The 26428-nt window shown below is 44.8% G+C and overlaps 1 protein-coding gene across 1 annotated transcript in view; it reads right to left on the bottom strand.

Annotated features, from left to right (window-relative positions):
- Positions 1–26428, bottom strand: part of Dock2 (dedicator of cytokinesis 2) — a 412012-nt gene that overhangs the window by 311234 nt on the left and 74350 nt on the right. The window contains exons 15-22 of the mRNA XM_021211816.2: positions 24494–24592; positions 21257–21329; positions 21025–21128; positions 18073–18256; positions 17851–17948; positions 16111–16200; positions 14846–14946; positions 13948–14082 (exon numbers count right to left, since the gene is read on the bottom strand). Of these exons, the coding sequence (XP_021067475.1) occupies positions 13948–14082; positions 14846–14946; positions 16111–16200; positions 17851–17948; positions 18073–18256; positions 21025–21128; positions 21257–21329; positions 24494–24592 (884 nt within the window). The remainder of the gene's footprint in view (positions 1–13947; positions 14083–14845; positions 14947–16110; positions 16201–17850; positions 17949–18072; positions 18257–21024; positions 21129–21256; positions 21330–24493; positions 24593–26428) is intronic.

Below are 26428 nucleotides of genomic sequence, written 5' to 3' on the forward strand. Positions count from 1 at the left end.
AAGGAAGGAAGGAAGGAAGGAAGGAAGGAAGGAAGGAAGGAAGGAAGGAAGGAAGGAAGGAGGGAGGGAGGGAGAGAAGAAGGGAAGGAGGGAGGGAGGGAGGCAGGCAGAGAGAATAAAGCCCTCTTATTCCAGGAACAGCTGCACAGTTCCTGGAAGGGGAAGGGGAGCAGATGTTATTTCTAGAAGGTGAGGGTCCCTGCCCAGTGCTCAGGTGTCTGGCCACGAGAAACTGAACAGCCTGGGAGTATGGATATGGGAGCTTTAGGTTCTGCTCTTAGAGATCTCCTAATGCTGACCTGCCTCAGTCTCTCAGCAAGGAAGAGACGAGGCATGTGGGAAAGGCTGCAGCAGAGTGGTTGTCCCTCTTCACAGTCTAGAACATCATACGTCTGAGCCCAAGACTAGAAAGGAAAGAGACCACTTAGCCTCAGCCACAGGCAGCCTGCCAACCATGTGGAGAGGGCCTGGGGCATGGCTCAGGGAACTTCTGGTGACTCTGAGAAGCCAGCAGTTGGGACTCAGAGAGGCTGTGTATGCAGCATCGCCAAGTGGGTCCATGGCTACCGGACTCTACAGAGCCCATGCCTGGGCTTCTGTCAAGGGGCTGCTTAGGAGAGGTCCACAGCTATGGCTGGCTGATGCCCACATGCCCAGACAAAGGAGCAAAGGGCCAAAGCCCAGGCAGCACTTTCCGCATTCATGAGTGAGAACAGGGCACCCAGCACGTTTTGACAGAGCTGTGCTTCCTAGGCAGATCACAGTGATGCTGGGGTCAGTCTTAGTTCCCAAACCTGTGAGCTTCGGGTCACAGGTTACCAACTCCAGCACTGCCATTGGGGTGTCCTCAGCACCCCCATAACTTGCTTTCTTGGGGACTCCAGTTCACCTGTTTTCCTCTACAAAGTAGAAGACTAACACTTTTGGACCAGACACTCAGTCTGGTCTGGAGAAGGCACTGAGCCAACAGCCCAGTCACTGAGGCCACTGAATGGCTGTGGGGAGGGGGACGAGTGGAGCCCTGGGTGGTTTCTCATGTTTGTTTAATATACAGCAAGTCCTAAGTAATTGATTGATTGAATGAATGAATGAATGAATGGATGGATGAATGAAGTCCCTGTGTCTCTACCTCAGCTACAGTAGAAAAATACATCTAGATGAAAGAGAGGTTTAGAAACCTGAAGGACTGAGTCTCATCACAAGATTCTTCTCAGATTTTTCTTCTACCCTAAAGATAGAAGCAACAGCAAATCCAATAACTGAATAACATATTTCTTATTAAGAAAACAAATGCTCCTTTGGGCAATGCCTACCTCTAATGCATTTGAAGCGCATCCAGCTATCCTAAAAGGGCTCCCCATCCCTGAAAACTGTTAGCTTGCTGACCTTCAGCCCTCTGGTGTACTAGACCCTTCTTACCCAGAATGTTCATACTTAGTTACACGGGATTTGGGAACACATTCGCTAACTCTCCACATTATTCTGTAGAGAGCTCTCTATTCTGAATCATTCTCTGAGGAATCGTGAGCCCTGGCATTTGTCAGAAGCGGTCATCTTTGCTCTTCAGCGAGGATTTAACTAGCTAGCTCACAGACTTCTAACAAGGAGTTAACAAGGAAAGAAAGTCACCCACTGCTTCATCCTGGAAGAAAGTACATTTCACGTCGTCCCTGGCTTTCTCTTAACTGTCTACAGCAGATAGTCTTGTTCTACAAAATTAAGCCATTTAAAGGGACAATGGAAGCAGACAAGACCAGTGTCTTATACCTGGCTGTGAGCAGAATACGAAAAAGTTTGCCTAGCCTTCGAAGGCCACAATTAGAGAAGTGGGCCTAGGACCAGGCAATCCAAATGTCTGCAAGCCACGTGCGGATGTTAGCGAATCAATTGGACTTGGAGCCCTGGTCTCTCCGCCTTCTCCAGTGGCCTTTAGACTGGGCGTTAGGAAAGACGCTGCTATATCTTGTCTGTTGTTTGCACGTGTTCCACCGCAGGGTTCACAAGTTGGAAGCCTAGTCACCGGTGTGGTGGTGGTAAGAGGTAGTGCAGAAACCGCTAAAGAGGAAGGGACTACCCAAAGTCCTTAGGTCATTGAGGTGTGCCTTTAGAGGGGATCCCATCGTTGTCTATGACAACAGGCCTGGCCACTCCTCAGTCATCTAGTTTTCTGCCTGCTTACACAGTCCTTTCACCCTTGAAGTGCTTCTGCCATAGTGATACAATACACCATTAAGCTTGCCCAGAACTGTGCTGATGCGAGCACCACTCTGGAACTGGGAGCTTGCCTTGGATATTTTGTTATCGTGAAAGGGCGCACGTTCAAACCAGGGAGGGGTCGGCTGTTTGTTAGAGCTCCCAGTAGCCTCCAGGCACTCTGATCTCACTGCAGCAACCAGGGACACTGATTCTCCCTCACCGTGCTCCCTCACCGTGCTCCCTCACCGTGCTCCCTCACCGTGCTCCCTCACCGTGCTCCCTCACCGTGCTCCCTCAAAGAGCTCCCAGAACATGGGTCCTTCCTGCTTCTTCTCTTGTGTCCCTGACCTTGCTAACCTGGACCTTTTGTCTTGCCCACCCCTTTGGTGGTATAGTTTCCTGGGTCATATCCTCAATTTAATCACATCCCTTAGCTTGTGTTCTATAGTTTTAAAGGCAGCTTCAGATGGATTTGCACAAAAATACCTCAATTTCCATTCTTCTGGGATCCAAATCTCTGTGTATCTCATTCTCTGAAGTACATGTCTAGTGAGCTGTGCCAAGAAACGTGTTAAACTTTTCATACCACAACACACACACACACACACACACACACACACACACACACACTTATTAATGCACACTTACATGGGACAAGTGAACCACATAACAGGGGCAACGGGCATGGAGCTACAGTGGGGTCGAGATGTGCCCAAACCCTGAAAATCTCATCTTGAGACCAGCAGGAGTAAGAATCGCTCCCTCCCTGTTTGAGGCCTGCACGCTCTAGTGCATGCAGCCTTTCGATACCACCACCATTGAGTTGTCATGTAGCCTGGTGGCCAAATGACAAGTGTAAGCACCTGGAATTCCTCTCCATGCAAATGAAGCATTCCCAGCACCTCAGCCCCAGCCAGCGATGTCCACTCACCACAGAAATGCCTACCCACTCCCCAAGGCTTCTGTAGCCCTTACTAGCCCCAACTAAAGCACTATAACACTGAAAACCATCTTGGAGAAGGCCATCCCCCTCACCCCCGGAACTCAAGACAAGATCATGAGAACCCACCCTGCCCCCCTGGACAAACTTCTTTCCTTTTATTCTAGCCCTGAGCACAATAGGCAGGAGCAGGCCCCAGTTGGCCGCATAGGCACACTTACACTCTGAGTTCATCCAGCTGGGTATCACCAAGTGATGAGTGTCTTCTTGTATGTTCATGAGATGGTTCCTGACTGGGGCTTATAGCAGATTCCAGACAGGGGCTGATCTCTGGGAAGACCAAGGTCAGACTGGTGCCTAGAACCTTGCTCTTCAACCTCCAAGCAGGGGAGAGATGCCTAAGGTAAAATCAGCCACCAACCTCCCGTGCTTTAACCCCTCCTATCTATGAAGTTCCAGAAGCCTCCAAAGGGAGATGATGACAGTGAACATGTGGAGGGTTCCAGGAGCTTGCAGCATGAAGGGTATGTGGGTGGTGGCAATTCGTTATTATAAAAGTGTCTTTTACATACTAAGAGACTAAACTGCTTTACCTCACAGCAAATTAATAATACATATGTTAAGGTCACTTCAGACTTAAAAATGCTCTCCTGCTGTGCTTTCTGCCTGTTTGTTTGACCTGCTTTTAAGAGAACAATGCAAACAACCAACTTAACTTGCCTTGAATTTGCCATGTCATCAGCTTCTGTGACCTAAGCTAATACATAGCTTTAATCTTAAGCTACATACTCTTCCGTGTCCCTGACCCAGAGAGCAATACCTGTGTGCACGTACGTGTGCTATCGCAATCATTTGCTGGAAACAGTGCGCACGTCAAACGTGACCTTATAAAGCAAATCTCCACCGTAAATGTTGGAAGCGGTGTGGATCTGGGTTGCTAAGCCTGCTCGTCTTCCTACGTTCGCTTTGCTGGGTGCTTCTGGGTCGTGGAGTCAGTAAGTTTCATTCCCTAGAAAACTCTGTTAACCATTTCTGTAAGGATTCTGCATTCCTTCCCCTGTGATGCTTAATAAATACAAAGCAAAAGCATTCTGTAAGAGACTCAGACATCAGGCAGGCATAGAGAGACACACAGCAGACAGACTACAGACAAGCCATAAACTATGCACTGCAGAAGTCATACAGAGAGAAGTGGAGAATTCAAAACTGGGGTCACCCTTGGTCACCTTAGGCCAGGGAGAAGTGCTTCGATTTTTCCTTTAATGAAACACCAACGTATTTTGGTGCCTCTGTATCCTGCTGCCTGGTCGGCTCTTTACCCAGCATGCATTGGTATGGTTGTTATGACCTATGCAACTAATAAATATAAGTAAGTGTTCCCTTAGCTCTGCAAACACTCTAACAGGTTCCTTAACCCGAGAGGGACGTTGTAGGAAGCCCAGTGTAGAGCTGGTCAGCACAACTAAAATGCCCATGGTTGGAGTTGGGACCAGCCTCTAACGTGAAGACAGCCGTGGGGACTGAGCCCCAGACCTGTGGAATTTGACTGCACCTTCAGATGGATTGTGTCAGACTGAGCCGACATTCAGTTGGAGGACTTCCCACTGGAGCCCACCGCACGCAGGACTCACACTCGCTGTGTGGGGAAAGCTCCACACACATTTGGTCACAGGCATCTTCTCTGCTGAAGGGACAGAGGACCCAGCTTGTTTTTCTATAGACTTCCCCCTTTTCCTTCCTTCTCCAGCCCACTATGCTGCTGACCCTGAGTTCAAGTCCTCACACCCTGACTGCTGCAATAGCCTCCATTTTCCACTGGCTTTCTCCTTCACGCTCTCTCCCCCAAACCAACTCCACAGAACTCTAAAGTATGAACTTAATCATGTTTGCTAGTCTGCTGCTTCAAAGGCCCCCTCTCCCACAAAACGGGGATTTCCAGACTGTTGCTGCAAGAAACCAACTTAAGCAGGACCCTCAGTAAAGTTTAACTTCTTTATATTTCTTTATATGCGGTGAAAGACTTAAGTGACTTAAGTGGATGGCGTTACCCATGACTGGGTCAGCCAGCACGTTTTCCAGGAATGAGGAACAGCTCCTAAGCAAAGCATCTCCCGACATGAGGACAACGCCAAGCCACTTGGTTTACATTTTTTCCACAGGTTAGAGTCCACCCATCTGTCCAGATGGACCGCAGTCCCCACAATCTTCCACAGCCTCGTTACCCACATGCTACGTGTATCAGCTAGCTGTTGCTCACTATAACAAACACCCAACCTAACCAACTTAGGGAGAGAAAGGTTCATTTTGGCTCACAGTTGGAGACCATTCATCTGATGCCTAGAGAACAAAGGATTGCCTCAAACCAGGGTCTCGCAGTCCTCTCCACTGGGCATTTCTCTAATACTCTGAGGACTTCCCACTGAGGCCCACCTCTTTAAGGGTCTACTGCTGGACAAAAGTGCCAGGAGCTGGGAACCAAGTGTTCAGCATTTGGGGGGGACATTATCCAAATCACAGTGCTGTCCTTTACATGTGCTATTCACACACAATAGAATATACTACAGGGTCTCTCCGACCAGCCGGATGACCTAGAGACAGGTCCTGTACCTGTCTGGGCTCCGTTTCCTCTTCCGTATAAGCAATACGTTGTCAATAGTTTGTAAGTTTGTTGTGCCAGGTGGTGTAAGCAGAGAAGAGACTTGACAGCTAATGGTGTGTAGACAGAGCAAGGGTAACCAGGATCCCATAACACAGGGGTATCAGGAAGGTAGGATCCTCTTTTCTTCCCGTGACTGCCTGCTCAGGTAGCTCTCAGCATTTAACATACGTCTATGAAAAGACTCACTGATGATTTCCGGCGGGGTACTGCTGCCACCGCTGTCCATCTCTTGTGAACAGTATCTATGGTCGCCTGCAGCAAGGCTCACTGTTGATCCCCGGGAAGGGTGTCTGCATGACTGGTGGCATATTTGTTGTACCAAAGCCATCACTGTGACTCACTAATTTCACCACTCTTATGGAAGTGCCTAGCCTCTAAAACACATTCAACAAACGTTTAGTATTTCTAAAAATTAGAGGAAAGACGAACTGCTTAAAAGTCTGTGCATGTGCACAGTTTATACTAACGGCAACTTATTCAACAGTTGACAAAATGTTTCCACGTATGCTCGTGAGAAACAGGCTGTTAGCCACCCCACCACCACCCCAGCAGTTCAGCTACTCAGAAAACATATAATAAATTAAAGAGATGTAACTGTTAGACAATCTCCCTTTGATGACAGTTTTCTCTTCCATCCTGATACGATGCCAAGTTAATGTTATCATAAAATAATCCCATTTAACTACAATTGCGCAGTTTACGGGGCCATTACTGTCATTAAAAAGTGGAATTATATTCAAACCCGGAAACTGAGGCTTACATAGAAATAAATGATATTAACATGCAAACAAATTACATGCAGGAGAAACGGGGACGGTGCTGTGACAGGCATCCCAGTGTGTGCTCAGCATAAACAGATGATTGCATTTTAATATTTATTCATACATGAACAATGAAAACAAGTCGCACTGGCAAGCTAAATTCCTATTTAAGAACACAGAGGCTTATGCATGACCTCTGAATACAGACACACTGGGCATGCTTGGGCTTTGTTCAGATAACCCAGCACATTTGTGACCTGCAAGTCAGCTGATGTGACTGTTTTCACAGGAGAAATCTAGGATTCAGGGAGGTGAGAGAGGAGGCCAGGGAGGTGAGATATGAGCAGAATGAAGCAAGATACAGAAATAAAACTCCAAGGGAGCTCTGAGAACCGGTACCTGGGTTCAGCTCAGTGATACCCAAAGCATCCGGAGGAAGGGAGGGAGTGTTCAGCCCAGATGAGCTGGCCCAGAGGCGCTGACTGGAGCTATGCACCATGCTCCTGCAGCCCATATTAATAAGTGGCACCAATGCAGTCCAACAACACTTTCTACACAACAGTCTCTCTAGGCTCCTGCGTGAGCTGTGGGGGAGGGGCTGGCATTTGCAGCTGCTGGGGCTCCCTTAAGAACAGTGTGTTTCTCTTCCCAAGGAGCTACTCTGTGGCAGCTTTTCTTTATTAGTCCCTTGGGAATGAGGATAAAGTCATGGTTGCCTGCAGGGTTTTATCAATAGCAAGGATGGCTTTCCAAACCCTCCCAAAGCCTGCCTGTTCTTTACTGATTTCTTACTCAGCAATAAAGAAAAATGACATTATGTCCACTTGCAGGAAAGATGATGCACCTGGAGATGGTTGTGCTAAGTGAAATAAACCAGACTTAGAAATACAAATATCACCTGTTTTCTCTCATATGCAAAATCTAGAACACACACACACACACCACATGCACATATACACATGCTCACATTTACGTATTCATACTAAGAAAGTACATTGTAACTATGAGGGAGGAAGGGGTCTAAAGAGAATGATGAAGGAGAAACTAGAGAGGGTAATTGGAGAAAAGTCAAAATACCTTATTTTTTCCCCTCGTATGTAGGATCTAGCTTATACCTACACAGATATATGTACACAACCTCTATAACCTATTTAGGGTGTCTACTGCTATGATAAAACACCATGACCAAAAAGCAATTTGGGGAGGAGTTTATTTCACTTTACAGTTCTCAGGTCACACTCGTCTCTGAGGGAAGTCGGAACAGGAATTGAGGGAAGGAACCTAGAGGCAGGAACTGAAGCAGCGACCTTGGGGAAGTGCAGGTTTACTGGCTCAGCCTTATGGCTTGCTTAGCCTGCTTTCTTATAGCACCCAATGCCACCAGCCCGGGGTTAGCACTGTTGATAATGAGCTGGGCCTTCCCATATCAACCATCAATCTAGAAGGTGCCCCACAGGCTTGCCCACAGGGCAATCTGGAAGGGGCATCTTCTCAGTTGGGGTCTCCTCAAATGTCTCTAGCTCGTGTTAAGTTGACAGCAATGACCTAACACACTGTGTATGTCTGTATGACACAAGGACAGAAGGGTCACTGTTGAAGGAAGAAAGGGAACCAATGGGGTATGGTGGTAAAGGTACATATGAGCAAAAGTCAATGATACATGAATGCACATATCAACAATACATGTATACACATATCAATGATACATGTATGCACATGTCAATGATACATGTATGCAAATATCAATGATACATGTATGCAAATATCAAAATAAACAATAATATAATGCACATTAAATTAAAAAAAAAAAAAAGGAAAGAAAAAGGCGTGAAAGAGGGTGAGAAAGTTAGCAAGCAAATACACACCTGGGAGGAGCCTTAGCCAGACCATACACTTAACAAAGTCCAGGGTGGGGCAGGGGTATAACAGCTGAAATCCTAAAATGAATTTTTGTAAACCCTGCCTGACAGGATGTGCATCACAGATAAGAATAACCATACATTCCTGCTGTGTGACACCCACAATGTAAGTGTCCTCCAGCTCATTAATGAAGCCTACACAGCAGCCCTGTATGGCAGGGACCATGGCTGTGAAGTCACCTTTGAGGGAACTGAGTGCAGATTAAGGAATTGTTCTCAAGGCTGAAACCACCTGGATGTGGCAACAGTTGAATCCCTACTCACAATTCAAATTCAAACAATGGGGCTTCTGAAGGCTGCACCTCTCCTGTGCTGGAAGGGGCTGGAGAAGGAGATGGGCTTGTGGAAGGCAGAGATAGCCAGGATAATGGGCTTGCATGGAGGACGAAGCAAGACACGAAGAAGCAGGAGTGTAAGGTATATAGGAACTAAGATATAAAGAAAACGCCGGCACAGGAGTCACAGTGCCACAGGAGTCAAAGGGACCCAACCACTCTCCAGGACCATCCAGCCGCAGACCAAGATGGGTTTATGCACAGTACTGGGTAAGTCTCCACACTGTTGTCCTCAAACAAAAACAACTCAGACACAAAAAATTTTCCAACTCCCAGAAAATAAATGTTTAAAACGGAATGAGCCGGAAGCCAAGTTTTCAGCATGTGAAGACACTAAAGCAGAGGCTGAAGGAAAGGCCATTCGGAGACTGCCCCACCTGGGGATCCATCCCATAGGCAGTCACCAAATACAGACACGACTGTGGATGCCAACAAGTGCTTGCTGACAGGAGCCTGATATAGCTGTCTCCTGAGAGGCTCTGCCAGTGCCTGACAAATACAGAGGTGGATGCTCTCAGCCACCCATTGGACTGAGCACAGGGTTCCCAGTGGAGAAGCTAGAGAAAAGACCCAAGGAGCTAAAGGGGTTTGCAGCCCCATAGGAGGAACAACAATATGATCCAACCAGTACCCCCAGAATTCCCAGGGACTAAACCACCAACCAAAGAGTACACATGGAGGGACCCATGGATCCAGCAACATATGTAGCCGAGGATGGCCTTATCAGTCATCAATAGGAAGAGAGGCCCTTGGTCCTGTGAAGGCTCAATGCCCCAGTGTAGGGGAATGACAAGACTAGGAAGTGGGAGTGGGTAGGTTGGTGAGCAGAGGGAGGGGGGAAGGGATAGAGGGTTTGGGGAGGGGAAACCAGGAAAGGGGATAACATTTGAAATGCAAATAAAGAAAATAGAGAATAAAAAAATTTAAAATTTTAAAAAATAATAAAAGACGTCAGAACTACTTTCTCAATTTCTGATACAGGAAGTGTCCTATTTTGCTTTCTGTTGCTGATAAAATATTGATTGAAAGCAACTTGGAGAGGAAGAAGTCAGTTTGCCTTACATATCCACATCACAGCCCATCATTTAGGGAAGTCAAAGCAGGAATTCAAGCAGTTAACCTGGAGGCAGGCACTGACACAGAGACCATAAAAGACTTCTCCATGGTTTGTTCAGCTTGCTTTCCTATATTGTTCAGGCCTACTTGCTTGAGGATGGTTCTGCCCACAGTGGGCTAGGTCCCCCACCTCAATCATTAACCAAGAAAAATGCCCCCACAGAAATGATCACGTGCCAGTCTGATGAAGGAAATTCTTCAGTTGAAGTTCTCTCTTCCCAAGTGACTCAAGGTTGCGTCCAGTTGACAAAAACTAAGCACATAAGTTAGACTTTCTGTATCTCCTAGTTGACAGTATGGCCAAATCCTTGCAGCCTCTCCAAGTACCTTACCCACGGAATGCCACAGGGGCATTTTTTTCTGAACAATCTCATCATTGAAACACTAAAATACGGGTCTTTGCCCATAGATAGGAAAACTGAAGGTAGGAGGTTCTGAGTCCCCTCATCAAGCGCGTGCTTCCTGTGACAGAAATGGCCCCTACATACATAACTATGTGCTCAAGACTGTCACACCTACCGCCTCCTGAGTTCTAGCAGCATTTGGATCTGTGAGGAGCAAGGATGAATGGGAACAAAAGCTGTTGCCTCTCCCGGGTCTGGGTCTCCTCCCCTTGAGAGCTCTCCTCTCTTAGGCTCTGCAGACTCAGTGGTCAGTGCCTGGCCAATGTCCATCATAGAACTGGGGAATGCAACCTATTTCCTAATCCATGGAAAGCCATGGCTCAGAAACCATACATAGTTCACAGATCAATACAGCTGAGTATTTGAGCCTCAGTGTTAAAGATGCTGAAAGGCACCTTGTAAAGTAGGTCAATATTTAGAGAATAGTCCTTCCATTGCTTCTAAATGTGTTTCACTTGTGGTTTATCCTGCCTGAGGAGGTAGTCAGTCTACAAATGCCTGGTGGACATCAGCCATGTGTATGGCCACTTGGGATCTGAAGGCCATATGAACCATAATTTAGGGATTTTTCATATTTGATCAATGACTCCACATGACAGAAGCTAGGACCTGTTCTCCCAGCTTTTGTTACAGCTATGGCTCAGATTGTGTGCAGCCAGAGACACCTGCCCCAGACACAAGCAGCTAGTGACACAAGAAGAATACACAAAATTCATCTTCTTTGGCTCTAGATAGAAAGGAATCATCTCCCGCAGACATCGTAAAGTAAAATTCCACTTATCAACCACTTCTCTTCTGTCCATATCCAGTCGCATCCCGTGTGTTGGTATGGGAGAATCCTCGCCCTCCTGAGTGTTCATGTGCAGTACGTACAAAGAAAAACAACAGGGGAACAAATACTGAGAGCTAGATCAGCAATTATACACGTGGGACAAAGGACAAAGAAGTATCTGGATTCCACACTGCCAGGCACACTGAGCCCTCAAAGCAATAATTATGTGAGTCCTCTCCAGATGGCTTTAGAACTCAAAGCACTGATGTTTTGCTTTCTAGTTTCCAAGTGACATGGCCCTGCTTATGGGAAAGTATCACAACCTCTCAATGTCCTTACAAACTGAAACAGACCATCCCTAAAGCCTCTGCAGTGAGCAGGACACACAGTACCCAGCAACACTTGTGAGTTTGCAGGCACTCTGTAGGTCAGTGTGCATTTTAATTCAGAGGAAATATCTGAGGTTATTTCCTTGTTGCCATAAAGACATCATTTCTTGCCCATGTTAGTGATATTTCATATGCTTGAAAGGCAAGAAATACCAGCCCCACACCCTAAGAAACCAGAAGCCACTGGGTACCAAAAATCACCCTGAAGGGTTAGAAATTCTACAAAATGATGTGTTTAGAGGTAGAGAAAAAAAAAAAAGAAAAGAAGCAAATTTACTTTCTCAAGATATGGAAGAGAAAGCTGAAAGTAAAATGATAAGAAGGAAATGAAGAGAGACAGAGGGAGAAAGAAAAGAAGATAATTCCAAAGGAAGAACAGAAGGAGAGATGATGAATCAAAGGGTAAGAACTATTCTTATAGACCAAATGTTCTCTCTCAAAAGAAGAGATGAGAAACCCTGACCCAACCACTGTATCTGGAACTACAAAGTCTGATTCCTTGAATTCCAAGACAGTCAACTCTTACCAAGACAGGAACCCACAGCTGGTTCACAACTAATTTAAAAACAAAAACAAAAAACCAATATCATCCAAACTTGCAAGAATAATACCCAAGATTTAACCAGCTGGCAAACTAAAGAATTTAGAGCCAATATTTCACTTTTTAAATAAACTAAGGCGTACAGGTTTAGGGTATCATTCTATTCTTTACTTGAAATTTCAGTGTTTTAGGAAAATTCCAAATGAGACACCTTGTTGAGTGTGAAACCGATGGTATCCACCTGCTATCACTATCAGTTGATAGATGGAGACTTCAGCTGCCTTTGGTAAGGCATCTCTTAAGCCAAAGCCTTTACTGTAAGTAACTGGCCTTAGCCATGGCACACAAGAGCACAAACACACAGTTCACGGAGTCCCACAGCTACAATGCCTGGTTAAGATCTCAGCACGTGACCTAAAACTGACTCAGCACGTGACTCAGCACGAAGGTTTGCTGGAATAACAAGGAAGCAAGAGCAGCTTCAGCTGATAGAATATATAGCCCCCACACCGGAAAAAAAATGACTCAGAAATGACCAGTGAAAAGGAAGCGGAGCCCAGATCGGGATGGGGTGGGTGTGGCCTATGACACTTACTAACTGGACACAGCCACGCCTGTGCCTCATCTACTCCCTGGGCTTTTCAATATTACGAACTAAAACGAAGTCTTGTTTCTCTTTGAAGTCAATTTCAGTTGAGTAGTCTTCATCCATGCTTGTAAGAGTCTAGAGCAGTTCAACACAATTCCTCCTGTTATGGTGATCCCCCCCCCACTATAAAGTTATAAAAAAAATATTTCTTTCCACTCAGTTACTGTAATTTTGCTACTGTTATGGATCATAACGTAAATATCTATGTTTTCCAATGGTCATAAGCAACCTTTGTGAAAGAGTTATTTGACCCATAAGTTGAAAACTGCTGGTCTAGACACCATAACCCTTGAAGATTTTTTTCTTAGTTCCAATCACACACAACTAATCTAATGCACATTTTATCAACACTACCTAACTTTACCATACACTTAGATAAACATATTACATTTGAATACCTTCAGTCCCATAAGGCTCTCTGACACACAATCATGCGTGTGGGCTGTGAAAATCTCCAGGGTAGGCCGCAGACCCTGAGAAACCAGTGCATCTAACACCACAACCTACAAGAGCCACGTTGCTGGCCAACCGCTTGAGTTCTGCTCTTCCCTGCCAGTCCCTCCAACAATGAACACAGAATTCTAGAAATCTTCCTTAAATAGTCTCAACTTACATGAAGAATGTTAAACAAAACAAAATAGTCTCAAATCACATACATCACTGCCCTGTGGTATTATGTGGTATATTTCACTGTGTGAAATATCACTGTCCTGTGGTATTATGTGGTATATTTCACTAGGTGAAATATCACTGTCCTGTGGTATTATGTGGTATATTTCACTGTATGAAATATCACTGTCCTGTGGTATTATGTGGCATATTTCACTGTGTGAAATATCACTGTCCTGTGGTATTATGTGGTATATTTCACTGTGTGAAATATCACTGTCCTGTGGTATTATGCCTTTTGTCTTTCCCAAATGAGCTTAGAGAATAAAATTATTATATATTCATGATCTCTAGACTAGATTTGAATTTTCAAGGTTTCTTTTTTTAAGTCAAAATCTAGCTTTATTTTTTTCCTGTCTCTCTTTATTTTGTCTTGATTGTGGTACTAGGGATAAAGCCCAGGGCCACACAGATGGTCTGCAAACCCTCTACTACTAAGCTAGATCGTCAATCCTGGTGTAATTTCTTTAAAAAAAAAAATCTTCTATTTTCAATAAGAGAAAAAAACTCCAATAGTTAAAAAAAAAATTACCGTGTTGTATCATATTGATTGCAGTCTAATCAATCATCAATCACTCTTGCACCACAAATACTCACTGTGAGAATAATGTTCTCGACCGAACGATGAACTTGAACACATATTCTAAAGCTTTGAGAGTTCTGAGGATGGGCTCACACTGCTCCCCCCTACTGGAGGTGTCCAAGTAAGTCTTCAGCACCGTCATCAATTTCCTGAATACGGGATAATATTTTCAAAATACATCTCTTTCTAGTCCACAGCATGGTAATTAGTTTGCTTGGGAAATTATAAGGCATTCAATCAAAGGTTAAAGGTGGCTGTGCAGCAAAGCTCACGACTCATTTGCAAGCGCAAAAATAACTGCTTCAAAATATATTTATTACAGGGAATGAATAAGTATTTCCTGTCCATAAAAAAAAAAAAAGCCAGCAAAGATAAAGTAGTGAGGGAAAAAATAATCTTTTGAAGAGGAAAAAACGAGGCACAATCAGGAACGAGTAAGAATGAGGGTAATAATGTCTTTTTCAAGTTCTTCTCTATAGGCATGTTATTGTTAATTATCAACGAGTGCCTTTGCTTCGAAACTCTCTATAGCTATTCATCACTGGTAGATCAGACTTTGGAATACTTGACCCATCTTTCAAGGTTTCTGCATAAGGGGACTGCCACCAACTTTTCCTATGGGTTTCCATCTTTGACCCCAAGGGTCTCCAGCAACCAATCAACACTGAGCTGCTGAGCATACTCACTAGTGCTCACAGGTAACTTCTCGATAAACAAGGTTGACTTGCTGAATGATCTAATAAACTACTTGTTTATTTGCAACAGTGAACTATTCACCTGATCTTCTGGTCGTTGGGTGATTAGAAAAGAGAAAGTTCATCTAGTGGGAAATGTGCCAATCCCCTGCCCCCCATACATCTCCCCAGGACAAACACAGATGCACAGGAAATACCTGTACACACAGTTACTTACTTGTAGGCCAAGGTAGCACTGAAATGCTGTTGGATGTAAGCCTCCAATACGGTGTTAAAATGCTGGAATTTCCGGTCTGCAATGAGTCCTATTATATAGATCTGAGGAAGAGTCAGAATTATTAGGGGGTGCTCTGGGAGGGTACCCAGAGCCTGTTCACCTGGTATAACTGAACCCTTGTCACTATTCTTTTGCCTGAGAGTTAATCTCTCTAATGAATAATTAATCCTTTTCACTAATACATTGTCTCTACCAAAAAAAAAAAAAAAAGAAGAGAGTATTTCAAAAAAGTATGCTTTGGGGTATTCGAAGATAAAAGGATTTCCTATTCAACTACGAGAACTCTCAGGTTGTCGTTAGTCTGCTGTCTTTGTTGCAGGACTTCCAGAGTCAGTTCTATGCTTCTGTGCATTATGAATCTCCAGGAGGCTCATTGCAACATTCAGCACTTCCTTTGGTAATTTAATCAAAGGACCTTTAGTCATGAAACACCTTTCCTGTCAGGCTAGCATGCTGGGGACCTTCCCAAATTGTGCTTGAGGAAGCCAGTTATCTGCAAGCATCCTCTTAAGGCAAACATCCATGACACCGGGGTATTGCATGCATCAAGAGTTTGCTGGTCTTGCACAACCCTAAGAGTCTTTCTCTCCTCTAAATTGCACTAAATGCATTAAGTAATTCATTGAGTGACAGTGATGGGAGTCTCCACATGTTGGCAAACAGTCAAACATGGGGCTATACTTTCAGACCCAGATGGTTCCCATAATTCTTTTCATGTAGCATGGAGAAAATTGGAGTTGCAAGAGAGAAATAAGAGTGAGACCATGTGGGAGCTAGATGGAGGACCACTGTGAAAAGTTCACTGGAAAGAGCAAAATGACCCTGGTTAATTATAAGACATCAAGAAGAGATGGTAAGACAGATAGGGTAACATGTGGGTACTTTATAACCTGGCCTCAGATAGCTCCTGGCAATCCTGGAAAGTCAAGGTAGTCGTTTAACACTTCTCAGTCTCATGCACTGCCAATCAGATGTCAAAACTCTGACAACGACACTTAACCCTCACACCCACCCAGGTCACCTGGCAAGTCTCAGACTCTCAAATGAACTGGAAACACCGAAACAGCTCCTCAGTCTGCTTGTCAGAGGTTCTAAAAACTCACAATATTCGTGGAAAGAACCACAAGGCCCATATGTTCTGTTTTCTTACAGTGAGACAAGCATTCAAACCTGATGTTGCTGAACAGTTGTCCCCACTCTCTTACCAGAGCATCAAAGACGAGGATGTCATATTCGTTACTCTGTGAGTGTTCCATCATGATGTTGAAGAGGGCATCCAGAGTGTCCTGGAGGAACTGGACAAAGGACAGTTGCATTCAGGAAGAGGGCAGATAGCCCACAAATCTCATCCTTGTGTGTCCTTCCAAGAGAACACACCCACTGAGCCACATTCAAGGCGCTCAGAGAAGTCTCATGAATAAGCTACAGAACTTGGAATGATGGCACATATACATATATTATGACATTTCCCACGACAGGATTCTGCACCGTACAGAAGAGCAAGTCACTTCCATGTGCATCAATGAGGAAGACTCTACAAACACTGCATTAAATAAAATAACTTAGACATACAATGCTCATCCTCAGTTACTCTGATTTATGAACTCTTAGGGCAAGGAAAAACCACATCACCACCACCACCACCACCAATAACAACAACACCCAATCAGTGATGATGGTGATCAGCATAATGGTGGCTCCTCTAATGGAGGTGTGTGAGGAAACCCCCACAAAACAACCAATACTCTGGCTCCTTCATTACCATCAGCTAGATGGTGTACATGTATAAGAATTCTTTGAGTGCACTTGGCAACTCTCCATGTCTATAATACAGGCATGTGTATATGTTTACATAATAGGCATATAGGTGTGTATATGATATGTGAATATAGCATATAATAATATTGTATTATATTATAACAAAATTCAATAACCAAATATTTTTTAAAGAAGAAAATAGAAAACAAGAAGACAATATAATCTACCCCCTCAAGCCCAAAGACAACAGATCAGGGGGAATTCCCTTGCCATTCCTAAATTAGGTAGATTGGTCAATAGTGTATATTTAAAGCATATTGATCAGGAAATTCTGTCACTGTTTCTCCAGGTTTGGGCAATTAAATAAAACTGAACTCCTTCTACTCTTCTAAGGATAAGTTAATACATTTCCCATGGTCCCTCAAGATCCAGTGACCATACAAAGATGTCTGCCCTCTGCTTTCTAGCTATGCCAAGTTCTTGATGGAAACACAATCACTAGGACCACTGGGAAACCCATTGCAATTCCTAGTGCTGCAGAAGAGAGCTGGTTTAATTAGGCCTGCTGTTCAGACACATTACATTCTCTGCTACCTCGAGGAAGCAGAATCTGGCATTTGCATTGTTTCTATTTGCTTTACTTAAGATGTAAGCCCCCGGTGTCTTTCTCATCTTTAATATATGCTTTCCCAGCAGCACAAACTATTTTTTTGTGTTTCTACCAATATGCATATAATATTAAGAGACCAGACTGTTACTATATTATATGTGACAGTGTGTAACAGCAAGAATATTAGTTAATTTATATTGACTCTCCCATGTCTCATATGCTGTAGCTCACCTATTATTATGTATAGGAAACTGCTGAGCAATTTTTAAATGTTATCACTTCAAAGGCTCATAACAATCCTGAGAAATGTGTCTTAGTCATAATATTATGACATGAAGCATGGGAGTGGGAGAGTTGAGATCTACATCCAAGTCGGTTTATTTCCAGGGCCCAATTCAGCCAGTGGTTTTGATACCCAAAGTTGAGTGCCTGCCTAGGTTTCCCAACAGAGATTCTTCTTGGTGGATTGGGGTCTCATGTTGTCATCAGAGGTCAAATCATCGGACTCCATCAAAATTTTGTCTCATCCGTTACGGCTCTGACACTGGTGGATGAATCCAAGCAAAGCTTCACCAACCTTCACTACTTCCTCTCCATCCACAATCTTCAACTTCTCTAGATTCTCCTGGAGCAGTTGCGGCTTCATACGCCACTTCAGCAAGCCAAGCAAACCCACTAGGAAAAGAATCCAGAAAGAGACTTGTCATTGCTGGCTAAACCGTCCACACTGGGCATCCCTGGGCTTGATGCTCTCGCGCATGAGCACCACAGACCCGACAACTCTCAACGTTTCCATTACCGTTCTGGGTCAGCTTTGTGGAGCACACTAGCGTGGAAATGGAGAACACATCCCGGGAGCTGACAGAAAGGCCCCCAACACTGCTGGAGCTCCGGCTCAGCGTGGCTCCCTTGTTTTCCACCGGGTGTCGATAAGAAGGAAGTGTCAGGTAAGCGCTGGCATCTTCCATTTTCTTGCTGTCTCCCTAGAAACAACACTTAGGTTACTGCTCCACGGTTAGACCACATATGCAATGCCACACAGCGCTTGTAGCGGTTGAATAACACACACTGTAATGTGGAAAGTTCAGAAACAGCAAAGACATCATCATCAGAGAAGCAATATGAGGTAGGCTTGTTTTCCCACAAAGCTGGTAGGAATCTGCAAATCACATTACCAGACAGGCTGTGGCTCTATAGCCTGAATTAAAGGGCTATAAGGAGGTTGAAACTCCCAGACCATAATAGAATCCACCTTAAACTTTTGAAACAAAAGAAAAGGCAGATGCCCATCCAGTAATACAAGGAATCCATTCCAAACTAGGGGTTAGTGACAAAGGACAGGTCTGGACCTTAAGTCCATGTCACCTTGGATTTATTCTTTGACCTCTCTGGGTCACTTTCTTATACATAAATAGTACAGTTTCTAAGCAAAGTAGGCATTCTAGGAAACCACGCCTACTACGTCCTCTCTCTGCAACAGGAGCCAAACCAGGTCCCTTTTCTGCCTCCGTTCACCCTTTTTTTATGGCTCATAATCATTTAAAACATATCCTGTTATCCTCAGTTCACAGATGAGGAAAATGAGGTTTGATGCAGTTAAGTGAAAAGGAAAATGAGCCATTGCTGCTTTTCTGCCCCCAAGAAGTTCCCAGACTGTTGGGGAAGAAAGACTTGCCAGTCAAGAAAAACTCCAGTGTGAAGCAAGAGAAAACAGAGGTTGTAGAAGAGAGGAGCTTTTTGAGACCGGCAAAGAGTCTCGGAGAAAAGTATCGTGCCGTGGTCATGGTGGCCATGTTCAACGTGTGTGCTGGAGCAAGTGGAGCCTGAAGGCAGAGCAATCTGGGATGGAGCTCTGGCCCTTGCTCATCTCTTAGCTACATGCATCTCTTAGCTTCATGGCTACATGCTTTGCCTCCAGCCAGGGCCTGATAGTTGTACTCTCCTGTTCTGAGGACAGAGAAGCATGCAGGGAAGATCACACCATTTTGTGAACAGCCCAAGTTACACCTCAGAAGAGTGGGCATGTGTGTATCCACTCTAGAGCTTACACGGCCCCTTCAACTTAGTGAGATTCTACACCTACCACGGTAAATGCTTGCTGCGGCTTTGATGTGACAGTCAGGACCAACTGCTAACCTGACAGGATCTAGGCTCTCTTAGAAGAAAGGCCTCAGGGCATGGCTCTGAGGGAGTTCCATGTCCTAGTTAATCAGTCACTCATGATGGCATATATCTCTAATCCCAGCTCTTAGGAGGCAGAGGCAGGCAGATGCCTGTGAGTTCTAGGTCAGCCTGGTCTACAGATGGAGTTTCAGGCAGTGAAATCCCAGTGGGATTCCATAGTGATGCCCTGTCTCAAAGATAGTAAAATAATAAATAATGGATTGGATTGATTGAGGTTGGAAAACCTAACCTAGATGTGACAATATCTGGATCCCTGATTACTGGTGGTTATCTCCTGCTTGATAACTGGGATGTAATGTGACCAGCTGCCTGAAGTTCCTATCTCCATGATGATCGTGATAGTTTTTACTCTGAAATTATGAACCCAAGTAACCCTTCCTTCCTCTTTCCCTCCTTCCTTCCCTCCCTCCCTTCAGCATTTTGCCAGGTATTTTGTCATAGCAGTGAGAGAAGTAACTAATCCAGTTTCAAAAATTCATGTGTTGGACACCTGCTAGCCAGTGCGGAGTTGAAATCACAAGAGCTTTTGGAGACCCTTGGGTCCCTGGGGCACTGGCCTTGGAAGGAATGAAGGGAGCTCTCAATGGGATCCTGGCTACTTCTCAAAAAACTATTGTTATAAAATCCTGAGCATGGCCACATCAAATCTGACTTCCTGTTTGGGATGTGACCTCTTTCTCACACATAATCTCTTAGCAATGGTGTGACACAGTCAATGCAGCCCTCAGCAGAGTATCCTCCATGTGTAACTGACCTCTTTGATTACAGTGTAGCCTGCCTCAGGTATTTTGTTATAATATCATAGACTATGTTGCTTGTGAAAAATGAGACAGAGCTGAAACTTTAACTAAGTGACAGAGTGCTTTCCTCACATGACACCTCCATTCAGCCCCTGGAGTTGTCCTCTCCCATCTCCCATGATGAAGATGAAAAGGAGGAAAGAAAAATGAAAACTGAAACTGAGACCTAGGAAGCTGTGAAATGGACCACAGGATCTGGGGCCCTAAATGGTAACAGCTACAGATTAGCTTTCTGCAAATGTGTCTACATATTCCTGACAAGAATTCAGAGCCCCTTTTCTCCTGTAACAATAGCATTTCCACTATTCCACAGCATGCCTACTGTGGGCACTACCATTCCTGGGTAAGTAGATGTGAGCTACATAAGGAAACTAGCCGAACATAAGCCAGTGAGCCAGCCAGTGATAGCATTCTTCTGTGGTTCCTGCTTCCAGGTTCCTGCCTGACTTCCTGCCCCTCCATCCATCACTGACACCTTGTATCTGGAACTGTAAATGAAACAAAGCCCAAGAAAGGCATTTGCTCCCCACCTTCCTGTTTGTAAACAACTGTATCATCACTTCCTCACCTTCCTGTTTGTAAGCAACTGCGTCATCACTTCCTCATAAGGATTCCCTGAGGGCTCAAAGAAGGGGAAACAGAGGTCCAGACAAGTGCAGATTTTGTTGACGCTCATGAGCCCCAAGGAGTATGATTTCAGAGTTTCTGCTACTAGTAACCATCCTGCCAGCACAGCTCTGCCCCTTGCAGTCCCTACTCCCCCATACCTTGAGAACCACCAACTCATGGTATCCATCATGCAGAGTGGTTCCATCTTCTTTCATGAGTTTCACGTAGGACATGGCAAAGTTCTTTTCTCCTTTATCTTTAGCTGGAGACAGCATTGCAAGGTCAGAAGAAAAAGAAAATGAAATCTCTAAGAGCGAGCGAGCCAGCCATCCATCCATTCTATCCCTCTCTTTAATGGTACAGCAGGCATACCATGAATGTCATACTCACATTCTAGTGATGACCGGTGTCGAAACATGAACCTCAAGTGGATCCTCTGCATATCTTCAATGGGGACAGCCACCTCAGTGGGCAGAAAGAGCAGCTCAGGGGACAATGAGTTGAAGGGACCCCAGCCCTGCCCAACCCCCACCTCAGCATCCTGACCATTTAACTTGGAGCAGTATGTGCTGATTTACTCCCATCCATCAAGACTGATGAGCTGCAAATAAATTACGTAAGAACTAGCTATAAGGAGAAAATAAAGTATCGGATGTAATCCATTTGGCAAATTGCATCCCCAGCCAATGAAAAGAGGCTCATAAATTATAGTGAGGAAAAACGAATCTCCCCAAATTGATATAAAAGTCACATAACTATAGGATGTGGCTTGATGCAATGCAAGCTGCAGCATGCACATTTTTCCTGCATTGCAGCCAAATTTAGAAAATTAACAATGACCACTTGGGACTTCACTTGATGACTCTCACATATGCAAACTAATAAAGCACTCTAATCATATACATATATGTGTGTAATATATATATGCATATATGTACATGGATATATTTAATCCAGTGTGTATATCTAGACTCATCCCCTCTTTGGTTTACACTTATCTGATGCTTTTACTTTCAAAGCCTACATGAGGACAATCACTCAGCAGTGACCTCAGCATCCTCCTCCAACACATCCACTTCCAGCTCACTGGCACCTTTAACTGAAGCACTTTCAGCCTGGCTCTTTAGCACACTACTCCCCTGAGTCTCACGAGCAGTTCAGGACAACACAGACCAGCGAGGCTATCTACAAGAATCATGCTTGCATTTGAAAGGTAAGCTTCCACCACGTGGGTGACTATTCAGTGACAAATAGAGGTGTGGGTTATCACACTTTCTGTTTCAAAAAGTAAAATTTGAGGCTGAGTGTCCCCCCATTCTGCCTGTGTTCTGGACTGAGCAAAAGAGCTGAGAGACTCATAGGCATCTGCAGCCTCTTTTATCCCCTCCCTAAAGATTGAGTGTTACCAATAGCTACAATCACGCAGGGCATTAGCCCAGCTCCTGTACAGTAGTCCATGCATCCAGCAAGTTCATGTTTCACACAGGTGACAATAATAGTTACATGGCGATGGTTAGCATAGAAGGAGTCTGACCAGGGTACAAGAGAGCTCACAGAGCAAGAAGCCTACCCAGTCCCTTTGGAGAGTGTGTGCAGAGAGACCTACTGTAGAAAACAGAAACATAAGCAATAAAGCAAGGACCATTGTATGAATAGCCATTGCCAAACAGAAGTCCTGGGTCTGACTTGAGTATGTAGAGCACAGGCCATGGAAAGAATCTGCTAATATCTTAGCACAGGTGATGGAAGCTTTGCTAGCTTCACTGTTCAGTGAGTTGTCTCCTACATCTCGTTCCAGCAGACATGTTCCTCTGCTTCTTATAATGACCTGGCAATTCGTATATATGTCTGCTTCTATCTTAAGCATTTTACAAAAGTCATCTTTGCCCTGGATAGACTCACATTTTCCTGGAAGCGTTGTCACTCTTCCCCATTGAATAAAACAATGCAGGTTGCTAGGCTCCATTGACAAGAAAACTGTGGGATGACTCCACTTTGACTCAGTGATCAAGGTCACTGGTGACGAGCTTACTGACCGCTGTGCATATGCTACCAGGCACAAGCTAAGTTGCTGTTTCAGAGTCTGTGAGGTGCTTCAGAGAATATCTTACTCTCATGGATGATGACTTCTGTAACCCAGAGCCAAATAAAGATGCTCGCACCATTCTGTATCCCTCCAGTAAGTATGGTCCAGAGCTGACCGGGTCATTCCATGATGGGAAAACATGATATCTTCTCACATACTGGCCAAAAGCCCACGTGTCTGCCAAAGTTCACACCTGACAGATTAGGACAAGGTGTGTTCAACAGAATGCTATACCTAAGGTTTGGGTCTATGAGGAAAAGAAGCAGCCCACTGGCCAGTGGAGCTTAGGAAATACACTGTTCTCTGCTTTCTGCAGTGATGCAGAACACATCCACATTAGAACCTGAAATGAAGAATCTGCCTTTTGAAGCCTAGATTTGGTTCAAATTTCTCAGCATCCATCACATTTATTTAATCGGGGAATACTTTTTTTTTAAATGAAATGTCACTTAGTAGCTTCAGAATATTGTGGGCATGGGAGACTTTTATATGAGAAAGACTTTGAAGGGCATAATTCTATACATTTGAAATCACTACATGTTTCTCCTCCCCCATCACTAAATCAATATCCTGTTATCATCAACTCAACTGCAACCTACAGTCATGCAGCCTACAATTGAAGAACTACCCAGGTCAGATTGGCCTGGGGTGGTATCTGTGAGTGATCGTCTTGATTGATGACAGATGTGGGAGGGCTCAGCCCGCAGTGGGCATTACCACTCCTGGGCAAGTGGTCCTGAGTTATATAAGAAAGCTAGCTGAACATCAGCCAATGAGCCAGCCAGTGATAGCATTCTCCCGTGGTTCCTGCTTCCAGGGTACTGCTTAACTTCCTGCCCCTCCTTCCATCACTGACAGCTTATGATCTGGAAGTGTGAGTGAAATAAAGTCTTTCCTCCTCTAGTTATCTGTGGTCTTAGTGTTTATCGTAGCATCAGAGAGCCAACTAGAACAATGCAGGAGGCATGAAGGTCCCTGGAATGGTGACTTAAACTGCCATGTAGAAGCAGGAGTGCTTGACACTTGAAGGAAAGTCACATCCAGATTGAATCCCATAGAACTGCCTCTCATCATGCCAGGCAACCAAGAGAGAGGCTGAGTGCACCCTCCTTTATGGAGCCTTCTATTTGAATTAAATAACTTCTTTTCCCCAGTTATTGTTACTCCCATTTTACAAAGAAGCCAGCGCAGAGTGCTTGAATGACATGTCTGGAGAGGGTAGAGCAAGATCATGAACCCTGGGCCTCAAGGAAGTCACTCTATTTGTAAGACTTAACTCCTAAGAGGGAGGCAGAGAGCCCCGGCCCACCTCTAGTCTCTCCACCACCAGAGAGGAGCATGAACCGAAAGCTCAGGTTGCAACCCTAGCTCTGACCCACAGTAGCAGTGGGATTGTGGGCAAGTGGCTCGCTTGCTCTGCATCCAGTTTGACAAAGGGTGGTTGTAAGCAATAAGTGGATCACTTAAATAAAACACTGAACACTGTGCCTGACTGGCTATGAAACATTTGCTGCTGTTGTGACTGTTACTATTATTATTACCTTGACTGTTTCCATCCATCGGGGCTGTTTGACTTGGTAGTAGACGACTGAGTGGTACTCATTCATGGGCTTGTCCCCGGCTCCCACACAAATTGCATTCTGACCAAGACAAAAATGGAGAGAAACACTACAATGTTGTCATTATCTGAGGTAGGCATTTTTGGTGCAAAGGCCAAGGCTAATGTTAGGTCAAAGAACAGCTTCTCCTTCCATAGCCTGTCTGCCAGGCTCTTATTCTGACAGCCCTGCTGCGCTATGGATCTCTACACTGTCATCCCCAGCCTGGAAGTGACAGCTGCCTAACTGCAGAGAGTCTATTACTTCTCTTCTGAAATGTACTGGAGTCTGCCAGGCACTGGCATGGCTGCCTATGGTAAATGGTAACCAGCCTTGGAGTTACTGCATGCTGCCAGTCTTAACATTTACAAACAGTAGCCTCTTTCTGATAGACTCCCAAAGCTAATGCACCACGGTGTCTTGTGGGCACTGGAAGATGGCAGCAGCTTCAGAAAGACACCTGGGTATCTGGTCTGAGAAACAATTCTGGGGAGAAAAGCTGAGGTTTTCAATGATTCAGTGAAGCGCAGGAGGAGCACTCTCTGGGGCCACACCTAGACTAAATGCTAGAGCAGGGGTTCTCAACGTGCAGGTTATGACCACTTTGGCAATTGTAAAAATCTCTTTCACGAGGGTTGCACATCAGATGTCATTTATTTACATTACAATTCATAATAGTAGCAAAATTAGTTATAAAAATAGCAACAAAAATAAGTTTATGGTTGACAGGTTACTGCAACATAAAGAACAATATTAAAGGGCCATAGTGCCGGTAAGGTTGAGAACCACTGCCCTAGAGGAATGGGCATAATGTCAACTTTGTGGGGAAGAGCTCAGAAGAGTTCAGCAGTGATTTGTGACAATGGCATACAATGGCAGACAGACAGACAGACAAGACAGACAGATTACTACTGTGTGTAAAGGAGGGCTTTTTAAAGTGTAGCTGAGGAATGGGGAAAGCTTCCTTTGAAATGAAAACAGTTAAGCATCTTGAAGAAGATTCTAAGCTGGCTTTGAGTGAAAACATTCTCAGTAAAGGGAACACAGAACATGAATATCAGTAGAGGATATTTGTACAAACACACACATGCATACACACCCAGACACATATGCTCACATACACACCTGCCTGCATGCACACACACACACACACACACACACACACACACACACACACACACACACACACACCACTCTCAGTGCTTGAGAAAAGAGCTAAGTGACCAGCTCCAAATTCTCAGGAATTACTTCCCCATCCCTGGCTCTCCTCCTGTTCTTTGTGTTCATTAAATCTGTGTGGGCCTCAGCACATTACCCAAGGTGCGGTCACCCAGAAGGGGCCAAAGTGTGGTTTCCATGACTCGTTTTCCCCGTCTTTAACTTCAAATCCCCAGACTTTTAGGAACATGATGATTGGTTTGGGATGGCTACCTCTGAAACTGTCCGTTGAGTGCCTATTTTCTGGTGAATGAGGGCAGGCCTCTCACCAGATTCGGTAGGATGCTCCTGCGGACCCGTGCCAGATTGAGTCACCAAAGTGGATCACAAGTTGGTATTCTGTGGCCCCTGTTGAACATTACACTGTGGGAAAGAGGCCCTTCCACTGACACTGAAAAGCTCCTCTGTTTGCTCAGGTACTGGCAAGAAATGAGCTCAGCTTCTGTGGGGTTTGAATGGGAATGGCCCCCATGATATTAATGCTTGGTCTGCAGTTGGTGGAACTCTTTGAGAAGAATTAGGAGGTGTGGTCTAGTTGAAGGAGGTGTGGCTTTATTGTGGAGGTATGTCACTGGTAGTAGGCACTGAGGTTTTAAAAGCCCATGCCAGGCCCAGTCTCTCTCTCTCTCTCTCTCTCTCTCTCTCTCTCTCTCTCTCTCT

Source organism: Mus pahari, chromosome 14 (assembly GCF_900095145.1).
Source record: "Mus pahari chromosome 14, PAHARI_EIJ_v1.1, whole genome shotgun sequence".
Taxonomy (NCBI): Eukaryota; Metazoa; Chordata; class Mammalia; order Rodentia; family Muridae; genus Mus; species Mus pahari.